At 48.2% G+C, this 25,587-nt stretch overlaps 1 protein-coding gene across 2 annotated transcripts in view; it reads right to left on the bottom strand.

Annotated features, from left to right (window-relative positions):
• Nucleotides 1-25,587, bottom strand: part of LOC139233774 (thyroid hormone receptor alpha) — a 483,608-nt gene that overhangs the window by 13,753 nt on the left and 444,268 nt on the right. For both annotated transcript variants that reach the window (XM_070864283.1, XM_070864282.1), the window contains exons 5-7: nt 20,911-21,011; nt 13,298-13,445; nt 2,946-3,151 (exon numbers count right to left, since the gene is read on the bottom strand). In XM_070864283.1, the coding sequence (XP_070720384.1) occupies nt 2,946-3,151; nt 13,298-13,445; nt 20,911-21,011 (455 nt within the window). The remainder of the gene's footprint in view (nt 1-2,945; nt 3,152-13,297; nt 13,446-20,910; nt 21,012-25,587) is intronic.

Below are 25,587 nucleotides of genomic sequence, written 5' to 3'. Positions count from 1 at the left end.
GAGGGTACAGAGGAGACCTACGAGGCTGTTGGCAGGACTGGAGAATTTTAGCAATGAGGAAAGAGTGGATAGGCTGGGATTGTTTTCTTTGAAACAGACGAGGCTGAGGGGAGATTTAATTGAGGTGTATAAAATTACAAGGGGCCAGAGATAGAGTGGATAGGAATGTTTCCCTTAGCAGACAGGTCAATAACCCGGAAGCACTGAGAGGAGTTGAGGAGAACCTATTTCACCCAGAGGGTGGTGGGAGCCTGGAACTCACTGCCTGAAAGGGCATTTAAAAAGTACTTGGATATGCACCTGAAGTGCCGTAACCTACAAGGCTATGGACCGAGAGTTTTAAAGTGGGATTAGGCTGGGTAGCTCTCTTTCAGCCGGCACAGACACGATGGGCCAAGCTGCCTCTTTCGGTGCTGTAAATTTCGATGATTGTATGGGGCTGAAATTGTCCACCGCTGGAAAAGGGGCGCACCTACCCGGTCTCTCTTGTTTTTACCGCTACAGTGGATGCAGTGGCCTCTTGAGCAAAATTCCGCTCTTTAGCTTTTTTTCCTCTAGCGGACCGGAAGTCGGTCATAACGGGGGTGGCTGTGCGGCGGTGAGCGGACATTCGCGCACGAGGGAGGTGGAAGTTGGGGCGGGCGGAGTGTCCGTCGCTGTCAGTCATCAGCACAGCAATGATGACGTCACCATGGCTCTCCTGTGCGATTTTTTAAAGTTTGGCCCACTGGGCCATCATGGAGGGGTTCGGCCGGGCCAACGGCCTGGCACCCAAGAGGGGGGCATAACTGTCAGTCCGACATGGCAGTCGGCCGACAAAAAAAAACATGGCGGCAGAGGCAGTAGGTCCTCCCCTTTAACGGGAGCCGCACCGCCATTTTAGAAGGACTCAAAGCTCACTGCTCCGCGGGAAAAAGCTGCCTTTCGCACTGCGCGGCAGAAGCAACATTTTTTTGCTGGATTTTCGCCATTGCAAGGGGGTGGGGGCGGACACCGGCTCTTATGGCGCACTTAGGACAGATCGGCAGCAGCGGAGCGTTTGGGGGGGGGGGGGGGGAGCGCATCACCGCCGGGATACAGGAGCAGAAGTTTCAAAATGGTGGCAATTACACGAAAAATCGGCGGCCATTGCACTCCGCAGCGTGGCTACCGGTTTCTGACGGTAACAAGCCTTAAGGGAAGGGGCAATTTCAGCACCGAGAAGTTTTCTTTCTTTCTAAATATTGGCATGATTGGAAAGCCTCCGAAGGGCCATCCAGCATAACAGTTAAGTCCGGCCCTCGTGCGTCTGTGCAATCACAACCTACTTCGAGAGTTGGAGCCCTCACATGAGATAATCCTCTGCCATGGTGAAGTGTAAGTATCACTGTCCACAGAATGGTTTGTGATAGTTTCAGCAGGTGGGCACCTCTGCTGCAGTCTGACCTGCTGGAATCCCTCTGCTGGTCTCCCAAAAACCTCACGTCCGTGCTCATTCCCATCGGCAAACCCTTCCGAGCACTAATACAGCTTGATGAAAGAAATATTGGCAGTGGAGCAATTCCCAAAAACTCTAAATGGCAACAGAACCCACCCCCCTGCCCCACAACCCCACCCCCGCCCACCCTCCACCCCCCCATCACCCCACCAACCCCCCATCACCCCAGCAACAACCCCCCCATCACCCCACCAACAATCCCCCCCATCACCCCAGCAACAACCCCCCCATCACCCCACCAACAATCCCCCCCATCACCCCACCAACCCCACCCCCCCCATCACCCCACCAACAACCCCCCCATCACCCCACCAACCCCACCCCCCCATCACCCCACCAACAACCCCCCCATCACCCCACCAACAACCCCCCCATCACCCCACCAACCCCACCCCCCCGCCCACCCTCCACCCCACCAACAACCCCCCCATCACCCCACCAACCCCACTCCCCTCCCACCCCACCAATCCCCCCTTTCCTTCCAACCCCCCTCCCCCACCTCCCCTTCCACCCCCTCCCCCACCACCACCACCCCTCCCCCACCAACCCTCCCCCACCAACACCCCCTCCCCCACCACCAACACTCCCTCCCCCACCACCAACACCCCCCTCCCCCACCATCCCCCCTCCCCCAACATTCCCCCCACCCCACCAACACCCTCCCCCCCTCGTACACCCTCTCCCATCTCACCAACAGCCCCACCAATACCCCCCCACTCCACAAACCCCTCCCCCCACCAACCCCCCACTCCCCCTCCCCCCCACTTCCCCCCCACCCCACCAACACCCCCCCACCCCACAAACCCCTCCCCCCACCAAACCCCCACTCCCCCTCCCCCCCACCAACCCCCCACTCCCCCCCACCCCACCAACACCCCCCCCACCCCACAAACCCCTCCCCCCACAAACCCCTCCCCCCACCAAACCCCCACTCCCCCTCCCCCCCACCAACCCCCCACTCCCCCCCACCCCACCAAAACCCCCCCACCCCACAAACCCCTCCCCCCCACCAACCACCCACTCCCCCCCCACCCCACCAACACCTCCCACCCCACCCCACCAAAAAAAATGGAAACAAGTGACCTTGAAATGGCTTTAAAACTTAAGCCTCTTACTTTGCCCTGCAAATGAAGTTTTGCAACTGATCCTTTAGCAGCTCGGGTGATCATTGAATTGGGGCGGATTTGGAAATTGTGTTGTACAGGCAATTTTGTTCTTGAGGTGTTCTCATTCATTGCATGGAGCTTTATTCCCTGAATATATTCTCCAGTCACCATATCTGGGGCTATTTGATCACCTAGACACAGCGAATACAGGAAAATCAGGGGAGTAGCAATGCACGGCTATATTGGAGCCCACCCCATTTACCTGTATTCACTGGGCCCAGGAAATCCAGAACGCCCAAGCATTGGACCAGCAAAGCAGCACTATTCTGAACACTGTGGCAATCATGGACATTAAGCATTACCAGAAATTTCCGTTTTTGCTTCCAGTGGCTACCCTGTGCGTTGGTCGTCATGTGCGCTTCCGTGACAACCCTGATTATATCCCATTCCTCGGTGGTAGGCTCGGGCCTGTTCTGCATGGTCTTCACCACCTCCTCTCGCCGTCGCTTCTCTCGGTTATCTTCGATCAGCTTCCTCTTTGCGATGCGCTTGCTGTCATCCAACACCACTAATTAGGAAGGAAAAACCAACACAAGGCACAAGTCAGAAGTGTGATGGAATACTCTCCACTTGCCTGGCTCAGTGCAGCTCCAACAACACTCAAGAAGCTCGACACCATCCAAGACAAAGCAGCCGCTTGATTGGCCCCCCCATCCACCATCTTAAACACTCACTCCCTCCACCACCGGTGCACCGTGGTTGCAGTGTGTACCATCTATAAGATGCACTGCAGCAACTCGCCAAGGCTTCTTCGGCAGCACCTCCCAAACCCGCGACCTCTACCACCTAGAGGGACAAGGGCAGCAGGCGCATGGGAACACCACCACCTCCAAGTTCACCTCTAAGTCACACGCCATCCCGACGGAAATATATTGGCCGTTCCTTCATTGTCGCTGGGTCAAAATCCTGGAACACTCTCCCCAACAGCACTGTGGGAATACTTTCACCACACGGACTGCAGCAGTTCAAGAAGGCGGCTCACCACCACCTTCTCAAGGGGCTATTAGGAATGGGCAATAAATGCCGGCCTTGCCAGCGACGTCCAACATCCCAGGTATTAATTTAAAAAAACAGAGTCAGGCCCTCTGTACAGCCACCCGACATATCCAGGGAGCTTAGTGCAGGTCCACATCGACAATGATACAAGGTCAAACACCAAAACATTTAATAACCAGTAATAAAGCTACACTATTATGAAAAATAAAGAGGGCATATATTACTTGGAAAATAAGAATCTAAATGAGGTAGAGAAATAAAGGATCTGGGAGTATAAATACACAAATCACTGAAAATTATGATGGGTGGGGCGAATGGCCTATTTTTGTGCTGTATATTCTATGTAATGGCTGTGGGTATCAGCTATACTGAGTTGTACAGCTTAGTAGTTCAGTAAATCAATTGCTGATCTGTGCCGAGTGACCTGATTTTGGTTAAGCACGTGTTGGGTGGTTACAACTGACTGTAGCAGCAATAGTGTTAGCACCATTAAATTTGTGAACCCCCAGACCTTGGTTTTGGGATCGCTAATGTATGCGCCTGTGAGTAGGCCCACAGGTTTGTAGAGCTGTTGAGTTGGGAGTGGCTTAGCCAATCACGTGATGTTCACAAGACTCAATAAAACCCCAGCCAGTTGGGTTCAGGGGATTCACGATGAGGCAGGTGGTTGTGAGCCTGGTGAATGAACTGTTAATGTGCAGTGTGATTGTTAAACTTTTGCTAATAAACCAACTAATGTTTAATAGCAATGTGTTGCTATGAATTCTTAAGCAAAGAACCCATGAAACAAATACATTACAGAGCCCTAGAGGGTGAATTTTGTGAGGCAGAGCTGCCTGTGTAGAACCCCCCTAGCTGGGAGCATGGATCGCAGTTTCAGGCCCAAGGGGCTGTGTATCTGATTCACGCGCTCCAAAATTTAGCAAAGGAAAAAACTTGCAAAGTGTTTTCGAGGTGGTGCTGCTAACTTGTGTTTGGGAAGGAAAAAGATCTAGCCAAGGTCTCCAGTGCTGATTGGTACCCAGTGAGCACCACTGGGAAGTGAACACTGTGCGCGTCGGGTAAGGATTGGATTGGGCTGGACACCACGGTTGAATAGGCTGCCCGCCCTCCCTGTCTAGGTTGACCTCTGGTGAATGTCCAGTTGGGTGAGGTATGAGGGGGCTGCAGGTCCAAGGCTGCTGTGCGAGAATAGCTGTAACTAAAAGTCTTACAGTGAAAAGAATAAACAGGCCTAAATAGCAACAAGTAATGCACCGATGAAAGTGCAGGTAAAGTTGGGAAAATAAAACAAGAAAATCTCCAGACTGAAGAGTGTTACTTTCCTTTTGAGAAGCCAATTCCTAAAGGTCAAGCCATCCGTGGGTGAGCGGTTCTATGGGAGAAGAGAACCTGCACAAACCGTGAGGTTCGTTACCATGCGTTTGTGAGGTATTTGTCGGTATAATGGCGTCTGTGCTGGTCGGCAGCACCATCCCAAAAACACTTTGACAGTTTTTATTTTGCTGAATTTACTGTGCCATCAATCAGATGCACAGACCCTTGAAAGTTGAGGAACAGCACCTCATCTTTCGTTTAGGCACTTGCAACCTCCGGAGTCAACATGGAGTTCAACCGTTTCCCATCATAACCAGTGCTCCCACTTTTTTCGACAGCGGGTGCTGGCGATGATTTGGCTGATCATTTAATCTCTCCTGCCTGCCGCACTGTCACAGACCTTCCCTTTTGCTCTTCCCTCCCCTCCACCCTTTCCCTGCCTCTACGCTTGCTTAAAACCTGTCACATCTGTGACATTTTCCAGTTCGGACAAAAGGTCTGAGACGTTGACTCAGTTTCTCTCTCCACACATGCTGCCCGACCCGCTGAGTATTTCCAGCATTTTCTGTTTACATAGAACAGACCCTTGGGCCTGACACTGACCCTTGCTGCCAACCAGACAGACTTCACACCACAAAATTCACCCTGTCGAGTCCCCAAACTAGAGCCAGTGGAAATTCACAGAAAACATGGATTTAAAAAAAAGTCTTTCGATGGATTTCCACGTCTGTAAGAGTTCCTATTCTGTGAACATTCTTTTACAGTCAAAGTTAATCCCAAGAATAATCATAAGGGAGTGGCGCTGGCAGTACACTGCTCTGTGTTACCCAGCCGCATTGTTGGGTTAAGGATTTGGAAGTGCATTAAGTGCTTGGTTTGCCCGGAGGCGCTCAAATCTGAAGGTGATGAAATTACTGCTGCTTTTCCTGCGTGGATTTTTAAATAGAATTGAATTCAGACATTTCCCTCCAGGAAAGCAACTGAGAATGCGGGAGGCACCTTCCCTCTCTTTGCAGCCACCCATCATACAGAAATTCTCCTTTTGAGTCAGGGAGTTTTCGAAAAGATCAGAATACGAACATTTATGTTGCTATTTATTTTTCTATTCAGACTGTTGAACTGGTTCCCACACTGGATCCAGGACCTTGGCGTGACTTTCCGACAGCGAATTTCCTCCGCCACCTCCACCTAAGCCATTCCCGTGGTGGCACCAGATTTCAATAACATACCCCTCCTGGTCTTTACTTTAGATTTGTTAGAATTGAATTCAGACATTTCTTTCTTTGATCCTAACACAAGAGTACGCGGGGGCCTTTCCAAGCCCGGATAACCACAGAATCCTGCATTAGAACATTACATGTGCTCAGAGCGTTGGAATCATTTCACTCGCTTGTTTTAGCAGCTAACTCGTGATCACAGCAGCCAAGCCACAGATGGCCCACAGAAAAATTCAGATTTCAAGCTTTACCTCAGCGTGGAAAAAAAAAGGGTTTGTTTCAGCCAAGGGAGTGGGAGCATCCACATGAGGAGAGATCGCATCACCGAGCGAGGGGGGGTGGACCTATCGGGGGAGGGACGGCCTCAGGCGTTCACAAACAGGGTTTCATAGAAACATAGAAAATAGGTGCAGGAGTAGGCCATTCGGCCCTTCTAGCCTGCACCACCATTCAATGAGTTCATGGCTGAACATGCAACTTCAGTACCCCATTCCTGCTTTCTCGCCATACCCCTTGATCCCCCGAGTAGTAAGGACCTCATCTAACTCCTTTTTGAATATATTTAGTGAATTGGCCTCAACAACTTTCTGTGGTAGAGAATTCCACAGGTTCACCACTCTCTGGGTGAAGAAGTTTCTCCTCATCTCGGTCCTAAATGGCTTACCCCTTATCCTTAGACTGTGACCCCTGGTTCTGGACTTCCCCAACATTGGGAACATTCTTCCTGCATCAAACCTATCTAAACCCATCAGAATTTTAAACGTTTCTATGAGGTCCCCTCTCATTCTTCTGAACTCCAGTGAATACAAGCCCAGTTGATCCAGTCTTTCTTGATAGGTCAGTCCCGCCATCCCGGGAATCAGTCTGGTGAACCTTCGCTGCACTCCCTCGATAGCAAGAATGTCCTTCCTCAGGTTAGGAGACCAAAACTGCACACAATACTCCAGGTGTGGCCTCACCAAGGCCCTGTACAGCTGTAGCAACACCTCCCTGCCCCTGTATTCAAATCCTCTCGCTATGAAGGCCAACATGCCATTTGCTTTCTCAACCGCCTGCTGTACCTGCATGCCAACCTTCAATGACTGATGTACCATGACACCCAGGTCTCATTGCACCACCCCTTTTCCTAATCTGTCACCATTCAGATAATAGTCTGTCTCTCTGTTTTTACCACCAAAGTGGATAACCTCACATTTATCCACATTATACTTCATCTGCCATGCATTTGCCCACTCATCTAACCTATCCAAGTCGCTCTGCAGCCTCATAACATCCTCCTCGCAGCTCACACTGCCACCCAACTTAGTGTCATCCGCAAATTTGGAGATACTACATTTAATCCCCTCGTCTAAATCATTAATGTACAGTGTAAACAGCTGGGGCCCCAGCACAGAATCTTGCGGTACCCCACTAGTCACTGCCTGCCATTCTGAAAAGTCCGCATTTACTCCTACTCTTTGCTTCCTGTCTGACAACCAGTTCTCAATCCACGTCAGCACACTACCCCCAAACCCATGTGCTTTAACTTTGCACATTAATCTCTTGTGTGGGACCTTGTCGAAAGCCTTCTGAAAGTCCAAATATACCACATCAACTGGTTCTCCCTTGTCCACTCTACTAGAAACATCCTCAAAAAATTCCAGAAGATTTGTCAAGCATGATTTCCCTTTCACAAGTCCATGCTGACTTGGACCTATCATGTCACCTCTTTCCAAATGCGCTGCTATGACATCCTTAATAATTGATTCCATTATTTTACCCACTACCGATGTCAGGCTGACCGGTCTATAATTCACTGTTTTCTCTCTCCCTCCTTTTTTAAAAAGTGGGGTTACATTGGCTACCCTCCACTCGATAGGAACTGATTCAGAGTCAATGGAATGTTGGAAAATGACTGTCAATGCATCCGCTATTTCCAAGGCCACCTCCTTAAGTACTCTGGGATGCAGTCCATCAGGCCCTGGGGATTTATCGGCCTTCAATACCATCAATTTCCCCAACAAAATTTCCTGACTAATAAGGATTTCCCTCAGTTCCTCCTCCTTACTAGACCCTCTGACCCCTTTTATATCAAATACATGTTAAAGGTCTGATTGCAGGCCTGACATTTTGACATCTTCATCCATCATACAGAAATTGTCATTTTGAGTCGGGGAGTTTTCTAGAAACTCCAAATACGAACAGTTATTACATAAGAAATAGGAGCAAGAGTAAGCCATTTGGCCCTTCGATCCTTCTCTGCCATTCAATAAGAGCCTGGCTGATCTGATCCTGGCCTCAATTCCACTTCCCTGCCCGCTCCCCATAACCCTTGACTCCCTTATCGTTCAGTTATGTTGCTGTTTATTTTCTCATCAGGTCTTTGAACTGTTTCCCACACTGGATCCAGGACTTGCGCATTGCTGACTTTTCTCTGCCACCTCTACCAAAGACTTCCTCGTGGTGACAACAGGTTTCAAAAACACATCCCTCCTGGTCCTCACTGCGTTCAGCATGACCTCCGGGGAAGAATCTCAGCGTGTGGGGTTCACCTACGCTCTCTTTGCAGCCATGTGGCCAATTTTTAAATTCCTTTTTCCAGTCCACAAACCCCTATCCCTCAGCCTTCCTTGCAGAAATTGGCCGGGGAATTGCGTCATGCGGGTGGACAACACGCCCGCAGGCGTGTGATCATTACGAGAAAACCAGAAGTGTTATTTAATTGACGCCTGGCCCTAAAAACCAGCCAGGTTTCCATGCCGCGAGTTATTGTGGCCTCGTCACCCACCACTGCCCTCATTGTATATTCGATAATCGAAGCGATGCTTTGTGTAGTCAGGCAATCTGATGAAGTCCTTGACCTTGCTGATCTAAGCAGTTCCAACTACTCACTGAATTAACTTGATGAGCCAGCAGGGGGATACGGTTATTTATTCTCTGCATTTCTCCCATCCTCTTCTGAAATGACCAACTCACAGAGAGAGTTTGGTTACCGAAGAGTGGACCACCCTCTGGTAGCTCGCCCAAGTTGCCATCCTTGACGCTTGAGCCTGGACGTTGAGTATGTGAAGGCTAATGACTGGCGGGAGGATTCCTGCCGAGCCAAATTTGTCCTCACCCAACAGGATAGCGATCAGGAGCTGGAACCCTGGTGGATTTTTCCTCCTTGTTTATTCGATAGTCAAAGCGATGTTTTGTATGTTCACGCAATCTGGTGAAGTCCTTCTAAAAATAGTGCCCTTCCCAAATACTTCTGTGAGGGAGGTGAGGTAAGATGGATTCGATCCAGGTAAAGGATGGTCATGCTGTAATATCTACCCTACTCCTCAGCACATATCTTTGAGCTCTGTTCTTGCCCATAACGGGCCAATTAGAAAGGAGTTCTGATAGAATGTCTGGCAGATATGTCTTGGGCTCAGCCCAAATTCAACACAGATGTTGGATGAGGATATGCTCATGCCAGGAAAAGTGTTGTAATTTAGAGTGGACAGCTGGTCAAAGAGAGAAAAATGAAGATGTCTAAAACAATAAAGTACTGCCCCCTCTAGTCCCCAAAAAGCAACTCAACATTAGAAACAGGCCTGGATTTTAATAGGTTTAATACTGAGGCATCTCCGCTGAAAGGTCATACTGATAGAGAGGGGAGGTTTGTTCTTATTTACAATTTACTCCTCAAATCAATAGGGTTCGTAAACTTTGAATGTCAGGTGACACAGATTTATTAAGTACTTAAACATACATTTAAAAAGCAGCACTTTAGTTGAGGGACTCAAATGTCTTACATTTCTGAGCTTGGGATACAGGTTGATCAGACCGTATCAAATCCAAATACACATTACAGTCAATTTTTATACATTTCTCTTATGCCTTCCATGTGGCAAGCCACACAATTCTGCACTACATAATACAACTCCATATATGGAGAATTTTAATCTGCTTATTTCTTAGCAATAATTTTAGTTTTAATGAGTTCTTCTTCCCTTCTACTCTTATTGATAGTTTCACTCATAAGAATTAGGAACAGGAGTAGGCCATCTAGCCCCTCGAGCCTGCTCCACCATTCAACAAGATCATGGCTGATCTGGCCGTGGACTCAGCTCCACTTACCCGCCCGCTCCCCATAACCCTTAATTCCCTTATTGGTTAAAAATCTATCTATCTGTGATTTGAATACATTCAATGAGCTAGCCTCAACTGCTTCCTTGGGCAGAGAATTCCACAGATTCACAACCCTCTGGGAGAAGAAATTCCTTCTCAACTCGGTTTTAAATTGGCTCCCCTGTATTTTGAGGCTGTGCCCCCTAGTTCTAGTCTCCCCGACCAGTGGAAACAACCTCTCTGCCTCTATCTTGTCTATCCCTTTCATTATTTTAAATGTTTCTATAAGATCACCCCTCATCCTTCTGAACTCCAACGAGTAAAGACCCAGTCTACTCAATCTATCATCATAAGGTAACCCCCTCATCTCCGGAATCAGCCTCGTGAATCGTCTCTGTACCCCCTCCAAAGCTAGTAAATCCTTCCTTAAGTAAGGTGACCAAAACTGCACGCAGTACTCCAGGTGCGGCCTTACCAATACCCTGTACAGTTGCAGCAGGACCTCCCTGCTTTTGTACTCCATCCCTCTCGCAATGAAGGCCAACATTCCATTCGCCTTCCTGATTACCTGCTGCACCTGCAAACTAACTTTTTGGGATTCATGCACAAGGACCCCCAGGTCCCTCTGCATCTCAGCATGTTGTAATTTCTCCCCATTCAAATAATATTCCCTTTTACTGTTTTTTTTTCCCAAGGTGGATGACCTCACATTTTCCGACATTGTATTCCATCTGCCAAACCTTAGCCCATTCGCTTAACCTATCCAAATCTCCTTGCAGCCTCTCTGTGTCCTCTACACAACCCGCTTTCCCACTAATCTTTGTGTCATCTGCAAATTTTGTTACACTACACTCTGTCCCCTCTTCCAGGTCATCTATGTTTATTGTAAACAGTTGTGGTCCCACCACTAACCACTGATTTCCAACCCGAAAAGGACCCATTTATCCCGACTCTCTGCTTTCTGTTCGCCAGCCAATTCTCGATCCATGCTAATATATTTCCTCTGACTCCCCGTACCTTTATCTTCTGCAGTAACCTTTTGTGTGGCACCTTATCGAATGCCTTTTGGAAATCTAAATACACCACATCCATCGGTACACCTCTATCCACCATGCTCGTTATATCCTCAAAGAATTCCAGTAAATTAGTTAAACATGATTTCCCCTTCATGAATCCATGTTGTGTCTGCTTGATTGCACTATTCCTATCTAGATGTCCCGCTATTTCTTCCTTAATGATAGTTTCAAGCATTTTCCCCACTACAGATGTTAAACTAACCGTCCTATAGTTACCTGCCTTTTGCCTGCCCCCTTTTTTAAACAGAGGCGTTACATTAGCTGCTTTCCAATCCAATCTGATGGTACATATGATTGCTAATCCAAGTGAAACGTTGAACTATAAATCTGTCTTTGATTCAGTACCATTCCATACCAGTCTACCCAGATGTTTTAACCAACAGCTTTTCCTCCACTTGTATTTAATTGATTAAAGTTCTCTGCAGTAAGCACTGGCATGTCTTTTTAATGAAGTGACTGAGCTGACCATTGCTTAAAGGTCAGGCTTAGTTCAACAGTTCAGTAGTCATTGCATCTAAATTGACTTGTACTACCCCACATAACAAGTTAATATTACAACAGTATATAGGGAAATCAATAGCAGTACAGGTTGAACCTCCTTTATACAGAACTCCCATATCCAGAACCACCCCTCATCCAGAACCATTCCCGGTCACCGGGTGGCGCATCAGCAGAACTCCGACATGAACAAATTGAAGTCCTTCCTCGCTGCCGACTCCCGCAATCGCTGGCCTGACCCCACGATCCACAGCCCCCCCCTCATCCCCATCTCTGCCGCACTCCTAGCCCCGATATCTCCTTTCTCAGTACCTGTACCATTCAATTTAACATGACCAACCCTCGTTCGGAAAATTCCCTTATTCAGAACAGGCCGGGTCCCGAGGGTTTATGATAAGGGAGGTTCAACCTGTATAACATTGACAGACTTTAGGACAATCTAATTAACCCTTTCCTTAAAGTACCAATGAAATAATTGCAAATGGAAATGGTGATGGAGTATCACAAAATCATGGAAAGATATAGCACAGAAATGGTGGCAAAAAAAAACTAAACGAGCACAAAAGGCCGGCATAATTATAGCACAACAATTTCTGAAATACGTAGAATTGAGGCCATTCGGCCCACTGTGCCTGTGCTGGCTCTTTGGGAGAGCTATCCAATTAATATTTATTCATATTAGTGCAATTGTACTTACAGAAGAGCGGGAGGGAATGGAAGCTGCATGGGGAAACTCTGCTTCTCACCTGACCCATAGCACACCTTTTGTTCAAAAGTGAAAGCAACCGACTGAAGGTCAAGACCCAACATGAAGGACAACACTAAAGTTAATAACGGAAGTAGGAGCAAAGATGAGGTGAATCAAGTTCATTGACAAGTAGAGTTCAGGTTTGGAAGATATGTAGGCTGCGAGAAGAATGGATGACTACGGAGATAATGAGTTCTGCAGAGAATGAACTACTGTTGGAGATTATGTGGCGAGTTAATTTCAAGGTTTTAGGAAGGAGGATGCATGTATAGAACAGCTATTTGGAAAATTCTGATAAACAGCAGACAGAACAATGTTGATGAAAGAGACAAGAAAGTCAGGAGAGAGAAATAACATAGAATGCACAGCACAGAAACAGGCCATTGACCCAACAGGTCCAGGCTGGTGTTTATGCTCCATACCCTTCTTCCATCCTTCTTCATCTAACCCTATCACATAACCTACTGTTCTTTTCTCCATCCTGTGTTTATCTAGTTTCCCCTTAAATGCATCTATGCTGTTCGATTCAACCACGCCATGCGGTAGAAAGAAAGAGAAAGGGTAAAGTTGGCTGGAGGTGATTGAAGGTTTCCCCATCAAAACTTGGTCGGTGATCCCGATCGGTGAACGACAGTTAGAATATATCCCCCGCCTCATCTTGCTCGAAGTATAAACAACAAGATCACAACACGAAAAGCCAGAAATAGTAAAACAAAGGCTCTTACGGTCGATCGCCATGCCGACGGCGGTACATTTCTTGAATCGGCAGAGCTGGCATTGGTTCCTGGTGATTTTGTCAATCACACAGCAGCCGTCATATTTACAGGAATAGGCAGGGTGCAGGTTTTTCTGGATTGTTCTCCTGAAGAAACCCTAAAAACGGAAGAAGAGAAAAGTGTAAGGACAGGGATAGCTGTAACTCGGCAGCCCATGAGAAAGTTATGGGGGGGAGGCAGGGTGAGGGGAGTGATGGGGGGGGGGGGGGGGAAGGGTAGGCTCTGACTTTGTGCGAAAGTGAAAAACGAGTGTTAGCGAATCGGCAGCCCGATTGACATCTCTCACAATTTCTGTCCTCTTTAAAGGACATTTGTGAACCAGTTGGGTTTATGTGATGATCTGGCACCTTCATGGTCAGTTTTATTGGTACCAGCTTTTTATTTCCAGATGTTTAATAATTCTCTGGGTTACCAGTCCAGTAACAATGTCTCACTAACCCCAAGTTCCATTTTCAGAAACGTCAGTGGGGGTGGAGTTTCACATCCCAATTATTGCAGCAGGAATTGAGGTCTTAGCCATGCACTGAAGGCTTAATTCAGACAGTGGAGTCACATCTCTGCTTCAATTATTAATTCAAATTCCCCTAATTGTTTTTGGCAATGCCACTGGATTAATTTTTTTTTTTTTTTATTTAAATTTTAATGACTCTGTGCGATTACTTGTGTAATTAGCAAGTTCAAAAAGGGCAGCCTTTCATTTGAGTGTATCCGAATAAACTGGTAACTGATCAGCATCAGATTCCACATTCTCTGGCATGTCATTGTGATGATTCATCAGTGAATATAATTGGGTTTGTAATTCGAGTTATATAATTTCTGTTGCGCTTTGCACTTTTGCTAGTCTTTTCTACAAGTAATTTGTGCTGTAACTTTGATTCCAATCTCTCCGATGTTGAATTAGTTTCTGTTGTGCTGCAGTCCAGCCTTCCATCCACTATGTTAATCACAAAACAAATTATAGTAAGACTGAATGACTCAATTATTTTTGTTTGGCAAGGGTATTAAAAGTTTTCCGGAATCAAGGCAGGTAGATGGAGTTAAGTTACAGACCAGCCACAACCTAATTGAATGGCGGAACAGACCTGAGGGGCTGAATGGCCTCCTGTTCCTATGTTCCGAGAGTATCAATGTTTCTGGGATTAAAAGAAACATCTTAGAAACACCGTTATATTGAAAGCTTTTCTCTTTAGGAGCTCAGATTTTACCATTTATCGCGAGTTCACCAATTCTTAATCTCTTCAAGTAGTTCTTACGCATCCCCAAGTTATAGCTGTTTGCTATCAGTTATGTAAAACCTGTAAGATTCTCAGAAGCTATATATTACAAAGCAGAATAAGACGGATTATTTTTTTCCCTTCCTAGGCCAATTGTGATGTCCCTAATGCTGGCCTGGCTCAGATCGGAAACTGAACCTGAGAACTGGTCTGTGTGGAACAGAGGAGCAGGAGGCCATTCAGCCCCTCGAGCCTGTTGCGCCATTCAATTAGATCCTGGCTGATCCGTGTCTTAACTCCATCTACCCGACTTGGTCCCGTAGCCCTTAATACCCCTTCCCTAACAAAAAGCTATCAATCTCAGTTTTAAAATGTTTTATTGACTCCCAGGGTGAGAGATTCTCCACTGTCTTTATTCACGACACCACCAGGGAACGGGACTCCTGGGTTTAACTATTTGCGAATACCCTTTACATCTTTGGTATCTGGTCTGGTGAGAGCAAGGCTAGCACAGCCCATGCTCACCTATCTGACACTGCAATCACTGCCAGAGGAACGAATGCTGCCCTTGCATTATACAGAATTATATTTAGTTGCTGTAGAATTCCCCTCATTTATCCTGTGGGGTGGATTCTGTGCAATGGGTCTCATCTGAATGCCAGACTGAATCTATACCCTGGAAACAGCCCCGAGAATCCTTTGTATACCAGTGGCAGCAGATGAAAGTGCACAGGCACAGTTGTTTAAAGGTTGCCGTGTGGCTTTTGATTTCTGTTTTATGGGCATCTCTTGGCGTGTGGGGAAGATTAATACAGGCCAGTAAGTCAAAAGCCACATTGCCAACCTGTGTGAGCAGGGAGCTCAGTCTGGCAATGGCCAGTTAAAAAATGGTGCCCGTGATTTCTTTACCTCATGGCTCCGCTGTCTAAACTGGGATTGCTATAACTCTTGGAGCTTAATTCAGTACAAGACGATTGTGAGCTGCCTTCTTGGCATGGTTTGGCTCTTGCAGCTGCCAACTGGTGTCTCTTAGCAAAGCTCTTAGACTGCATTTTTGAACGCTGGAAGTCGAGTTGATTTTTTTCATGTTTTAGAGTGCACAGAGCGCACAGCGGGAGCAAATATCTGTTGCAAAACCCTTAATTGGTAAACACCGACTAACATGACGCCATATGGGGTCTTTTGCCACCCGTTGGCTCCCTGGAGGTGCGGCAATGGTGGCGGTAGGCACTTCCGGCGCCCTGCCGGGACAGAGCATTGCCGGCCAGACGTGGCGAGCCGGTGTGCAACGGCTCTCGTTGTGACACCGGCTCGATATTTGGATCGCGCCCGACCTGTAGCGCCCCCTGGTGGGAACACCTGTGGAAGCTGGCGATCCAAGCTGTAGCGGCTACAGCGAGGTAAGTTATGTCGACCTGAGGTAAGTGTGGTTGTGATTTATGTTGTGATGATGAGAGTTATTTATTGGGAATGTTTTTGGTGTTTTTTTCCCCCCAGATTTCTTATTTTCCTCTCTTAGGGCGCTCCGAGGCCGGCTGTTTAGCTCGGGATTGTCACTTGCTCAGCTAGCCTAGCGCCCTAAAAGAGGTGTACCTCCCTTAGTGCTCCGCTCCACACCCAGGGCCCAGATGGTGATATTTTGCGGCGGCTCCGCCCGGGACAACACCGCAACAGAGGCGCGACCGAATTCTCCCCCTATTTCTTTCCCACAAGGGCTCAGTTGCCAGCCTTTGAAACTCAGCAGCCATGGCAAGCCAGACGGAGATCACAAATAATCATATGACAAGGACTATAAGTTTGTTTTCTGGGCGACCAGATAGGTACAAGAGCAAAGGTCTATCGCTAGTCTTTAGGCTACTCCGCTATGCCACAAACACACCTTCTCTGGGTGAGATGGGGAGTTTGGGTAGGTGCTCTTTGCCAATGTTGCTCAAGGGTGGCCAGAAACTGATGGTCTCCCCTGTGGGGAACTGCCTAGCCTCTCTGCGCTGTGTCACCCTCGCTCCCCAGACGGCACCATCTTGGGCAGGAAACTCTTCTCCGAGCAAAACCTTGGCTGGAAATGTACCCTGTGGCACGGATCATTGGAGCTGGTACCAACCAGTGGGAAAATGCTGTTCTAACTTCAGTCTGTCTCCCACTTCGATCATGCAGCATTCCTGTGTGAAGTTGAAAATGTGAGGACCAGGATTTACATCAGCTCACAAAATACATCCCTTAAAAACTGAAGTGCCTCAAATCATGGAAACATACAGCACAGAAGGAGGCCATTCGGCCCGTCGGGCTTGTACTGGCTCTTTGATGGAGCAATCGGTGCTCACGTGAGGATTTTGAGAAGTTCAGCCCTTTGGGATTATAAAGCCCTAATGCCGCACGTTCCATCTCTCCCCAAACTGGATAGGTTCAGCAGAACTTGAGCTCCGTTGTATTACAGTCTGGACAGGTCTGTGGCTGGGGAAGGAACCGCGCCATTTCATCAACTGGAAACTGCTGGGGCTTGAGTTCAAAGCGAGTGTAGAGAGATGGAACAAAGATCTGATCTCTCCCTCAGTGAGTGGCATTTTGAGTCTTAATTAGTTCGCACTGGGTTTAAGTTCTCGTAAGGCTATCAGTTCATAATTCAGCATTGATCGACAGTCTCACACAAGGATGGCTGGCGTAAGAAATGATGGAATCCACATTGTGTAGACCAGATGGACCATCACTCTACATCTAGCCTCGGTTACACTGAACATGCCAATGCTTGACACTGCATGCCAGAAAGAAGAACTGTTCTCCATCCCTGAGGCGCTAACAAAAATTCACCAACAAGATATAATTAATTAGGCATTGAGCACATCAAAACAGGTAAGCTTATTTCTCCCCACCCTTCCTGAAGTTACCTCCCCCAAGTGACCAATCTTCATGTGTCATCCTAGATAAGAAATATGGGGCTGGATTTTCCCTATGTTGCCACCTCTTTCATGCCCCGGAGGGGCGGTAATGGCGTTGGGGATGGTTTTCATGGGGGGGGGGGCGGCCAGCTCCCAGCGCCATGCCTGGAATTTAGTTGCCGGTTTTGCGGGGGCGCTGAGCAACACGGCGTGGGAGTGTCGAACCAGGGTGCAACGCCGCGGGTTTCGACTGCGCATGGATTTTTGATTGATGCCGACCCTCTAGCGCCCCTGTAGCGCACCCTAGTGGGGCCGCCTGGAAAACCAGGCGGTCAGCTGTCCCGGCGGCAGTGAGTGAAGGAATTACTGAGTGAGGTAACTTTTATTGTTTTGTTTATTTTTATCTTTGCGATTTATCCTAATGTAGGATGGAAAAGGTATTGGCAGACAAAAAGCAGGAAACTATAGATCAGTTAGCCTAAACATCTGTGGTTGGGAAAATGTTGGAGTCCATTATTAAAGAAGCAGTAGCAGGACATTTGGAAAAGCAAAATTCGGTCAGGCAGAGTCAGCATGGATTTATGAAGGGGGAAGTCATGTTTGACAAATTTGCTGGAGCTCTTTGAGGATGTAACGAACAGGGTGGATAAAGGGGAACCAGTGGATGTGGTGTATTTGGACTTCCAGAAGGCATTTGACAAGGTGCCGCATAAAAGGTTACTGCACAAGATAAAAGTTCACGGGGTTGGGGGTAATATATTAGCATGGATAGAGGATTAGCTAGCTAACAGAAAACAGAGAGTTGGGATAAATGGTTCATTCTCTGGTTGGCAACCAGTAACTGGTGGGGTGCCGCAGGGGTCAGTGCTGGGACCCCAACTATTTGCAATCTATATTAACAACTTGGAAGAAGGGACTGAGTGTAACGTAGCCAAGTTTACTGACGATACAAAGATAGGAGGAAAAGCAATGTGTGAGGTGGACACAAAATATCTGCAAAAGGACATAGACAGGCTAAGTGAGTGGGCAAAAATTTGGCAGATGGAGTATAATGTTGGAAAGTGTGAGATCATGCACTTTAGCAGAAAAATATCAAAGAGCAAGTTATTATTTAAATGGAGAAAGATTGCAAAGTGCCGCAGTACAGCGGGACCTGGGGGTACTTGTGCATGAAACACAAAAGGATAGTATGCAGGTACAGCAAGTGATCAGGAAGGCCAATGGTATCTTGGCCTTTATTGCAAAGGGGATGGAGTATAAAAGCAGGGGAGTCTTGCTATAGCCATATAAGGTATTGGTGAGGCCACACCTGGAATACTGTGTGCAGTTTTGGTTTCTATATTTATGAAAGGATATACTTGCTGTGGAGGCAGTTCAGAGAAGGTTCACTAGGTTGATTCTGGGGATGAGGGGTTTGACTTATGAGGAAAGGTTGAGTAGGTTGGGCCTCTACTCATTGGAATTCAGAAGAATGAGAGGTGATCTTATCGAAACGTATAAAATTATGAGTTGGGCTTGACAAGGTGGATGCAGAGAGGATGTTTCCACTGATGGGGGAGACTAGAACTAGAGGGCATGATCTTAGAATAAGGGGTCGCTCATTTAAAACAGAGATGAGGAGAAATTTCTTCTCTCAGACGGTTGTAAATCTGTGGAATTCATTGCCTCAGAGAGCTGTGGAAACTGGGACATTGAGACAGAAATAGACAGTTTCTTAAATGATAAGGGGATAAGAGGTTATGGGAAGCGGGCGGGGAAGTGGAGCTGAGTCCATGATCAGATCAGCCATGATCGTATTAAATGGGGGAGCAGGCTCGAGGGGCTGTATGGCCTACTCCTGTTCCTATTTCTTATGTTCTTATGAATGTTTTTTGTGTGTGTGGGGTATTTTTTTTCACCAGGGCAGCCTCTCTTAGGGCGCTCCAAGACCGGCTCTTTAGCAACAGATTTTCAGTTGCTCAGCCTGCCTTGCGCCCTAAAAGAGGTGTGGAACATTTCCCTTAGTGCTCTGCTCCACTCTCAGGACCCAGATAGAAAATTTTGTGGCTGCCGACGCAAACCATTTCCCGGTGCCCCACCACCATTACCGCCCCAAAATGACCAGAACCGAAAATCCAGCCCATAATGTGCAGATTTGCATTTATGTAGGACCTTTCCCATCCTCCAAAAACACTTTACTTTGAATTACTTTCAAAGTAAGTTGCAGTTGTGACGTTCTGTAGGGAAGCGCGGGCGGCCAATTTGCAAACAGCAAAGTCCCACAAACAGCAATGAGAAAAATGACTAGATAATCTGTTTTTGGTGGTGTTGGTTGAAGGATAAATACTGACCAGAATTGCTTGTTCTTTTTCAAATAGTGCCGTGGGATCTCTTGCGGCCACCTGAACAGGCAGATAGGGTATTGGTTTAACACCCTCAGTAATGCACTGAAGCGTCAGCCTAGATTAGATGCTCAAGTGCTAGAGTGGGACCTGAAACTGCAGCAATCGTTGTCATTTGAAAAGGCACTCTAGGAATTGAGCATATAATCTAGGCTGAACCTCTGCTGCAGAACTAACCATACAGAGCAGAAAGTCCCAACTCACTCCTTGGGTTATGCTGAGCGAGCAGATCTCAGTCAGAGTGGCTGCAGGAATACTACAATTGACATAAAAATTAGGAGCAGGAATAAGCCATACATAAGAACATAAGAAATAGGAGCAGGAGTAGGCCATTTGGCCCCTCGAGCCCTGCTCTGGCTGATCTAACTCAACTCCACTTTCCTGCACTATCCCCATATCCCTTGATTCCCTTAATATCCAAAAATCTACCGATCCCTGTCTTGAATATACTCAACGAATGAGCTTCCACAGCCCTCTGGGGTAGAAAATTCCAAAGATTCTCCACTCTCTGAGTGAAGAAGTTTCTTCTCATCTCAGTCCTAAATGGTTGACCCCTTTTTCTGAGACTGTGACCCCTGGTTCTAGACTCCCCAACCCGGGGGAAACATCCTCCCTGCATCTACCCTGTCAAGCCCTGTAAGAATTTTGTATGTTTCATCGCTGGGGTAGGATGGGGTGGGGGGCGGGGGGGGGGGGGGAAATCAGGCAAGGTTTCCTCACGTGACCATGACCCGGGGTTACCTGCTCAAAAATGGATGTGTGGCAGATGTCAGAGTCTCCTTGGCTGTGACATCCCCCAAGGCTGAAATACCTGCCAACGCTCTGCCTAGACTCCTGTGTGAAGAACACTCACTTGCATGAGGCAGTGCAGGGCTGTTGCCGAACAAGGAATTGCATCCATTGCACAAGCCATCACCTTTAGAACAAAAGGTGGGCAAATGTACAGCTTGCCGTGTTACTGAGCTGTACAAATGAGGAAACTGCCAACTCTTTGCGGGGGAGAATAGAGGAAAAATGCAAATATGTTTGAAAAAAATACACGCACTGCGCTCAGTTGAAAACGAGTTAAGCATCACCGTTATATTCAGCCTCACCTTACAACCTTCGCATGTGATGCAGCGGTAATGGTATCCTGTTGCCTTATCACCGCAAACTACACAGGGTTCATCCTTCTCCAGATAGCTGGGAATGTACCCTGAAAGATAAACGCAAAAACTATCAGAGCAGGGCAGAGGCATTCCTCATACTCAGTGAGATGAAGAAAAGTCACATCACAGATACACAGCGAACTTCAAACCTCTTAAATCCCCTTCCCTGGTGGCTTGACAGGTAAACAAAGAACTCGCATTTATAGAGCACCTACAACACCTCAAGATGTCCCCAAAGTGCTTTACAGCCAATAAATTACTTTTGTAATGTAGGAAAAGCGGCAGCCAATTTGTGCACAGCAAAGTCCCACAAACAGCAATGATATAATGACCAGCAACGTTCCCTGTAAGCTGCATGGCTGCGCAGCTCTCTGTCGGTCCCGTGCAGCCCGGGACAGGCCTTTCCGATGTCAAGGTTCGGGCCGGGCAGCCCCTTAAAGGGGCCCCGCACCCCAAAAAAGATTATGGGGAAGATTGATGACCAGGTGATAACCATTCTATGACTGTGTTTTTTTTAGCAGTGTTGGTTGAGGAGAAAATATTGGCGAGGACACCCAGAGAGTGGTGGGAGTCTGGAACTCACTGCCTGAAAGGGTGGTAGAGATAGAAACCCTCACCACATTTAAAAAGTACTTGGATGTGCACCTGAAGTGCCATAACCTACAGGGCTACGCACCAGGAGCTGGAAAGTGGGATTAGGCTGGATATCTTTGTCGGCCGGCGTGGACACGATGGGCCAAAATGGCCTCCTTCTGTGCTGTAAATTTCTATGACTCTATGATTCTGCACTGGGGAGAACGCCCCTGCTCTTCTTCAGATAGGGCCATAGGACCTTTTATATCTCAGCCGAAAGACGGCGCTTCCAGCAGTGCAGCACTCCCTCAGCACTGCACTGGAGTGTCAGCCTAGATTGTGTGCTCAGGTCCATGGAGTCGTACATGAACCCATAACCTTCTGATTCCTAAGTGAGCGTGCTATCACTGAGCTACGGCTGACATCCCTTGAATCCCTTGGTGTGTGTCATGTATTCAACCAGCATTGGAACCCATGTATAATCCGACCTAAGTTGTACACTGAGAACAATGACCACTAGATGGTGAACTTGTGGGAGACACTCCGAATCTAGACCTTCAGGTATAAAAGGGGAAGCTCCACCCACTTCCTGCACTTGAGTGCTATGAAATAAAGGACAGGTCACAGACTGACCTTCTCTCAAGCATGGACCTCGTGTGCATTTATACTGTATAGTAAGGACATATTAATGGCGACAAGAAACTGGGATTTAAACCACGTGAGCATGGCCACTAGCAATAACAGGGGCAGTCAGGGACGATCGACTGGCAAGGGACCTTTTGTTTCAAACCACAGCTCATGCTGGAGGTGTGGAGGCAAACACCCAACCAGAGCTTGCAGAGGTGAGCAAAATACCTGCAGAAATTGTAGAAATGAACACTGGGGAAAATCGCTGGAAGCTGAAGTTCAGCGAGTTCATGTGGAGCACGTATACAGTTCATACACCAGGACGCCACCGATAATGATGAAAGTGCTCCTCAATGGCATCCCAGTATCAATGGGGCTAGACACGGGTGCCAGCCAGTCCCTGATGGGTATCAAACAATTCGAAAAGTTGTGGGCATCCAAGGCCAGGAGGCCAAAATTATTGCCGATTGACGCACTGCTACGGACATACACAAAGCAGATCATTCCGGTGCTAGGCAGCGCCACGGTAGTCGTGACCCACAAAGATTCGGAGAACAGGTTGCCACTCTGGATTGTCCCAGGGGACGGTCCCGCACGACTGGGGAGGAGTTGTCTTGCTGTCATGAACTGGAAATGGAGCGATGTCAATGCAATTTCCTCTGTGGAGCGAGTATCATGCTCACAGATCCTGGACAAATTTGACTCATTATTTCAACCCGGCATTGGCACTTTCATGGGGGCCAAGGTCGTGATTCACATAAACCCGGTCGCCAGGCCAGTACACCACAAGGCCAGAGCGGTGCCGTACGTGATGCAGGAAAAGATAGAAGGCGAATTGGACCGCCTGCTGAGGGAAGGCATTATCTCGCCAGTCGAATTCAGTGACTGGGCGAGCCCGATTGTGCAGGTGCTCAAGGCGGATGGGTCGGTCAGGATATGTGGCGATTACAAGGCAACCATCAATCGGGTGTCACTCCAAGACCAGTACCCGCTACCGAGAGCGGAGGACCTCTTTGCGACGCTATCCGGTGGCAAACTTTTTTCAAAATTGGACTTGACCTCAGCTTACATGACCCAGGAGCTGGCGAGTGAGTCGAAGAAGCTGACCACCATCACGACACACAAGGGGTTGTTTGAGTACAACAGATGTCCTTTCGGGATTCACTCGGCCGCCGCGATCTTCCAACGAAATATGGAAAGCCTCCTCAAGTCGATTCCAGGGACGGTGGTTTTTCAGGACGACATCCTCATTACAGGTTACAATACTGAAGAACACCTCCACAACCTGGAGGAGGTGCTACGCAGACTGGACCGGGTAGGGCTGTGACTGAAAAAGGCGAAGTGCGTCTTCCTAGCTCCAGAGGTAGAATTCCTGGGGATGAGGGTAGCAGCAGACGGGATCAACCTGACTGCGTCCAAGACGGAAGCGATCCAGAGAGCACCCAGACCCCGTAACACGACGGAGCTGCGTTCATTCCTGGGGCTTCTGAACTATTTTGGTAACTTTCTTCCCAAATTGAGCACGCTGCTAGAGCTGCTACACGTGCTCCTACGCAAAGGTCACGAATGGGTCTGGGGGGACAGCCAGGAAAGGGCTTTTAATAGAGCACGCAATTTGTTATGTTCCAACAATCTGTTAACGCTATATGACCCATGTAAGATGCGTCGTCCTATGGTGTCGGGTGTGTGTTGCAGCATGTCAATGCCAAGGGTCAGTTACAGCCGGTAGCTTATACCTCCAGAAGTCTGTCTTAGGAGAAAGGGGCTACGGGATGGTAGAAAAGGAGGCGCTCGCATGTGTATATGCGGTAAAGAAAATGCACCAGTACCTGTTTGGCAGGAAATTTGAGCTGGAGACAGATCACAAACCCTGAACGTCCCTTTTGGCCGACAACAAGGCCATAAATGCAAACGCATCGGCCCGCATACAGAGGTGGGCACTCACGTTAGCCGCCTATGACTACACAATTCGGCACAGACCGGGCACTGAAAACTGCGCCGATGCACTCAGCAGGCTCCCACTAGCCACCACTGAGGGGGCTACCGAGCATGCTGCTGAGATGGTCATGGCTGTTGAAGCTTTCGGAAGCGAAGGCTCACCCGTGACAGCCCGTCAGATTAAAGTCTGGACGAATAAAGACCCACTATTGTCTCTAGTCAAGAAATGTGTCCTGAATGGGGACTGGGCAGCCACGTACAGGGCATGCCCTGAGGAATTTAAACCATTTCACAGGCGCAGGGATGAACTCTCGATTCAGGCCGATTGCCTACTGTGGGGAAACCGTGTAGTCATGCCCCAGATGGGCAGAGAGGTGTTCATCAGAGAACTCCACAATGGGCACCCGGGCATTGTCACGATGAAGGCAATTGCCAGGTCACACGTTTGGTGGCCAGGGATAGACGCAGATCTGGAACTTTGTGTTCGCAGGTGCAACACGTGTGCCCAGCTGGGCAATGCGCCCAGGGAAGCCCCCCTTAGCCCCTGTCCATGGCCCGCCAAGCCTTGGTCACGCATCCATGTGGACTACGCAGGTCCTTTCATGGGGAAAATGTTTTTGGTTGTAGTAGATGCCTACTCCAAATGGATCGAGTGTGACATTTTAAATTCAAGCACATCCTCTGCCACGGTAGAAAGTCTACGGGCAATGTTCGCCGCCCACGGTCTACCGGACGTCTTGGTCAGCGACAATGGCCCGTGCTTCACAAGCACGTAATTCCAGGACTTTATGGCAGGCAATGGAATTAACCATGTTAGAACGGCACCGTTCAAGCCGGCCTCAAACGGCCAGGCAGAACGAGCAGTGCAGATAATCAAACAGGGGATGCTCAGAATCCAAGGGGGTTCCCTACAATGCCGCTTATCACGCCTCCTGTTGGCCTACAGATCCCGACCACACTCGCTCACAGGGGTTCCACCCGCAGAGCTACTAATGAAAAGGACGCTCAAAACCCGGTTATCCCTTATACACCCCACCATGAAAGAAATTGTCGAGAGCAGGCGCCAGTCACAATATCACTACGATGACAGGAATGCGAGGGCGCGATGTATTGATGTAAATAACCCTGTTTTTGTCCTCAACTACGCTGCAAGGCCCAAATGGCTCGCAGGCACTTTGGTTGCAAAAGAGGGAAATGGGATTCTGATAGTTAAACTTACCAATGGACAAATCTGCCGCAAACATGTGGATCAAACAAAAAGGAGGTTCAGCAACCCCATAGAAGAAGCAGAGGAAGAACACGATATAGAGTTCACACCACCACAGATGACCGAACACAGGAACCAAAGGGAGGAGAGCCCAGTCACTGTGGCCAGTCCGGACAGGCCTGAGGCACCGCAAACAGCAGACACTCAGGCCAGCGCCCAACAACCGGAGCCCCAACTCAGGCGCTCTACAAGGGAGCGTAAACCACCAGAGAGACTCA

This window comes from Pristiophorus japonicus, chromosome 21 (assembly GCF_044704955.1).
Source record: "Pristiophorus japonicus isolate sPriJap1 chromosome 21, sPriJap1.hap1, whole genome shotgun sequence".
Lineage (NCBI taxonomy): Eukaryota > Metazoa > Chordata > Chondrichthyes > Pristiophoridae > Pristiophorus > Pristiophorus japonicus.
The sequence above is the reverse complement of the archived record's forward strand: the minus strand, read 5'-3'. Positions and strand labels throughout refer to the sequence as shown.